The sequence below is a fragment of the Apteryx rowi genome, unplaced genomic scaffold, assembly GCF_003343035.1.
Source record: "Apteryx rowi isolate R43461 unplaced genomic scaffold, aptRow1 scaffold_610, whole genome shotgun sequence".
NCBI lineage: Eukaryota > Metazoa > Chordata > Aves > Apterygiformes > Apterygidae > Apteryx > Apteryx rowi.
Window position 1 is genome coordinate 518,315 of NW_020450884.1, and position 2,849 is coordinate 521,163.

General features: G+C 68.7%; 2 protein-coding genes across 2 annotated transcripts in view; both read left to right on the forward strand.

The window, feature by feature from the left end:
* NECTIN4 (nectin cell adhesion molecule 4) overlaps window positions 1-1,813 on the forward strand; it is a 13,132-nt gene extending 11,319 nt beyond the window's left edge. The window contains exon 8 of the mRNA XM_026083700.1: window positions 205-1,813. Within this exon, the coding sequence (XP_025939485.1) occupies window positions 205-524 (320 nt within the window). The 3' untranslated portion in view covers window positions 525-1,813. The remainder of the gene's footprint in view (window positions 1-204) is intronic.
* An 836-nt stretch (window positions 1,814-2,649) lies between these two features.
* The window catches only part of ARHGAP30 (Rho GTPase activating protein 30), a 9,684-nt gene continuing 9,484 nt past the window's right edge, over window positions 2,650-2,849 (forward strand). Inside the window, exon 1 of the mRNA XM_026083702.1 lies at window positions 2,650-2,776. Coding sequence (XP_025939487.1) covers window positions 2,650-2,776 — 127 coding nt within the window. The remainder of the gene's footprint in view (window positions 2,777-2,849) is intronic.

Genomic DNA, 2,849 nt, shown 5'->3' on the forward strand with positions numbered 1-2,849 from the left:
TGTGCCAACCCCCCTTCCGCGTGTGTAAATCCCCCTTCCACGTGTGCAAACCCCTTTCTGTGGGCACACATGTTTGCACATCCAGGCACCGAACTCTCGGGCACCACATCCCACATGTGGCCGTGAAGGCACCCGTGTCCCGCGCTGCCACCCCGTGTGCCACCCTTGGGTGCAGCCGTGCCATGCCCGACTGTAGCCTGGCAGGGAAACAYGGGTCCCTGGGGGGGACACGGGTCCCTGGGGGGGGACCCCGACCTCACGCCTTGTCCCTGCAGAGCGAGGAGGCCGAGGGGCGCAGCTACTCCACGCTCTCGACGGTGCGGGAGATCGAGACGCAGACGGAGGTGCCGGTGGCTCCGCTGCTGCCCGCCCCGGAGGGCAAGGAGCTGAAGGAGGAGGAGGAGGATGGCAGCGACAACCCCATCAAGCAGGCCATGACCCACTTCGTGCAGGAGAACGGCATGCTCCAGGCCAAACCCACCACCAATGGCATCTACATCAACGGCCGCGGGCACCTGGTGTGAGCGCGGCTGCGGTGGCACGGGACGGCATGGGACGGGACACGCCGCCCGGCCCCGGCCCCTCGCCGTGCCACCGGGCACCTCCGGAGTGGCAGCCACAGGATTTGGGGGGGACGGCAGGGCGAAGGGACCCCCTTCCCTCCTCCAGCCCCACTTCAGCCTGCCTGTGAGGTTGACACGGACACCTGGCATGGGGCTCCAGTCCCCAAATGCCACCTTTGCTGCTGGCACAAGTTTGGGGACATGCATCATGCTCCAGGATAGAGTTCTGGTCCCCAAATGCCACCCTACATCCTGGCATGATGTTGGAGATGTGCACCATGCTCCAGGATGGGGCTCTGGTCCTCAAATGCCGCCTTTGCTGCTGGCACAAGTTTGGGGACATGCACCATGCTCCAGCCTGGGGCTTCGGTCCCCAAAAGCCACCCTAAGTGCTGGCACGAGTTTGTGGATGGGACATGCACTGTGCCCTGGGCTGGGGCTCTGGTCCCCAACTGCCGCCTTTGCTGCTGGCATGATGTTGGGGACAAACCCGTGCCCCAGGACAGGGCTCCCTTCGCCAAATGCCAGCGTTGGTCCTGGCACGAAGCTGGGGACGCGCACCGTGCCCTGGGACGGTGCTCCGGGCGCTGAATGCCACCTCGGCTGCTGGCACGAGGTCAGACGTGCCCCGCTTGGGACGGCGCTGGCCTGCCGGAGGGAGGTGGCAACAGAGCCCTGGAGCTGCGGGCACCGGAACTGCCAGCGCGGGACCGTGCTCCGGAGGGAGCTGCTTCTCCGGGATGTCCCTGAGCATGGGCACGTGGTCCTCCCGCATGGGGACACCAGGACCTCGAGCCCCAGGACCTTGAGGACAGACATGTGGGCAGGGGCGCTCCGAACCCCGCCGGGGACGCAGCCCCGCCCCCCAAATCCCCCTTTGAACTCTGGATCGGATCCTTTCCCCGCATAGCGCTGGGGGGACGCGGAGGGGACGGCGTCCCCGCTCGGGCTGTGCTTGGCGTCGTGCCGGTGGCGCTTGGGGCGCTCGTGTCCCCTTCCCCGATCCCGCTCGCCCCCCTTTCCCCCGTGGCACAGCCGCGTCCCCCCCGTCCCATCCTCCGGCCCTCAAAAAACGTCCCCCTGGGGCGAGGAGCCGGGGAGTGACCCCGTCCCAGCCCGCATCCCCCTGCCGCGGGGACCCCCCGGGGCCGGACCCCCCCCGGGACGGGGGCTGCCCGCGGCCAGGGCTGGCGGAGGGGTCCCCGGTGTACATAGAGCCCCGGCGTGTACATACGTGTATAGGACGGGGGTCCCCGTCGCCCTTTCTTATCTGCACTGCTGGTTTTGTAAATAAATCCCTGTGCGGGACCCTGGGACCAGGTGGCGAGTGCGTCTGGTCTCAGCCTGGGGGGGTGGGGGGGGGCACGTCTGTGTTCACGCTCGTGTGCGTTCGCACCGGCGGGTCGGCGTGCCGGTGCACGGCGTGTGCTCGCGCGCGGGGGCAGGCCGCCCTGCGTGCACGCAAGCGTGCGCTGGCGTGTTCACGCGTGTCAGCCCACGGGCTGCCTGGCGGGTGCGTGACAGCGGGTGGGCCTGTTGGCACGCGTGCGCACAYGCGTGCCCAAGCGTGTGCAAGCGGGTCCCTGTCTACGCACGGGCCTGCTGTGCTCACACGCGGGTGCCCCTGCAAGAGACGTGGGGCTGGGTGCGTGCACACCTGGCCGCGTGTGCGCGTGCATGCAGGGGCCTGCATGTGCAAGCGTGTGCTAGCGTGTTCGAGCGTGTGCATGCGTGTCCGTGTCTACACACAGCGCCGGTGTGCGCTCACGTGCAGGTGCCCCTGCGTGGACACGGCCACTGGGGCCTGTGGGGACGTGGCGCCGGGTGCGTGCCCTCCTGGGACCGCACGTATGTGCACACGGGGGCCTGCGTGCACAAGCGTGTTCAAGCGTGCACAAGCATGTGCATATGTGTCCACAYCTACACGCAGGCCCGATGTGTGCTCACACTCGGGTGCCGGCACCTGCAGGGACGTGGTGCTGGGTGCGTGCACACCTGGGGGGCACGCGTGCACCCAAGGGCCTGCATGTGCATGCGTGTGCATGCGTGTGCATGCGTGTGCAAGCATGTTGAAGCATGCGCAAGCATGTTCGAGCGTGCCGCCTGCGCCCTGCGCTGCGGTTTCGACGCGCCGAGTTGCAGGAAGCGGCTTCGCAGGCGGGAGCCGCCTTCCTGCCGCCGCGCCGAGGGGCGCAACGGGGCCTCGAGGCTACGTCAGGGCCCCGGGGCCGCGGCACTTCCTCTCCCTGGGGCCGCTTCCGCTCGGCAGCCGCCTGGCAGGGCCCG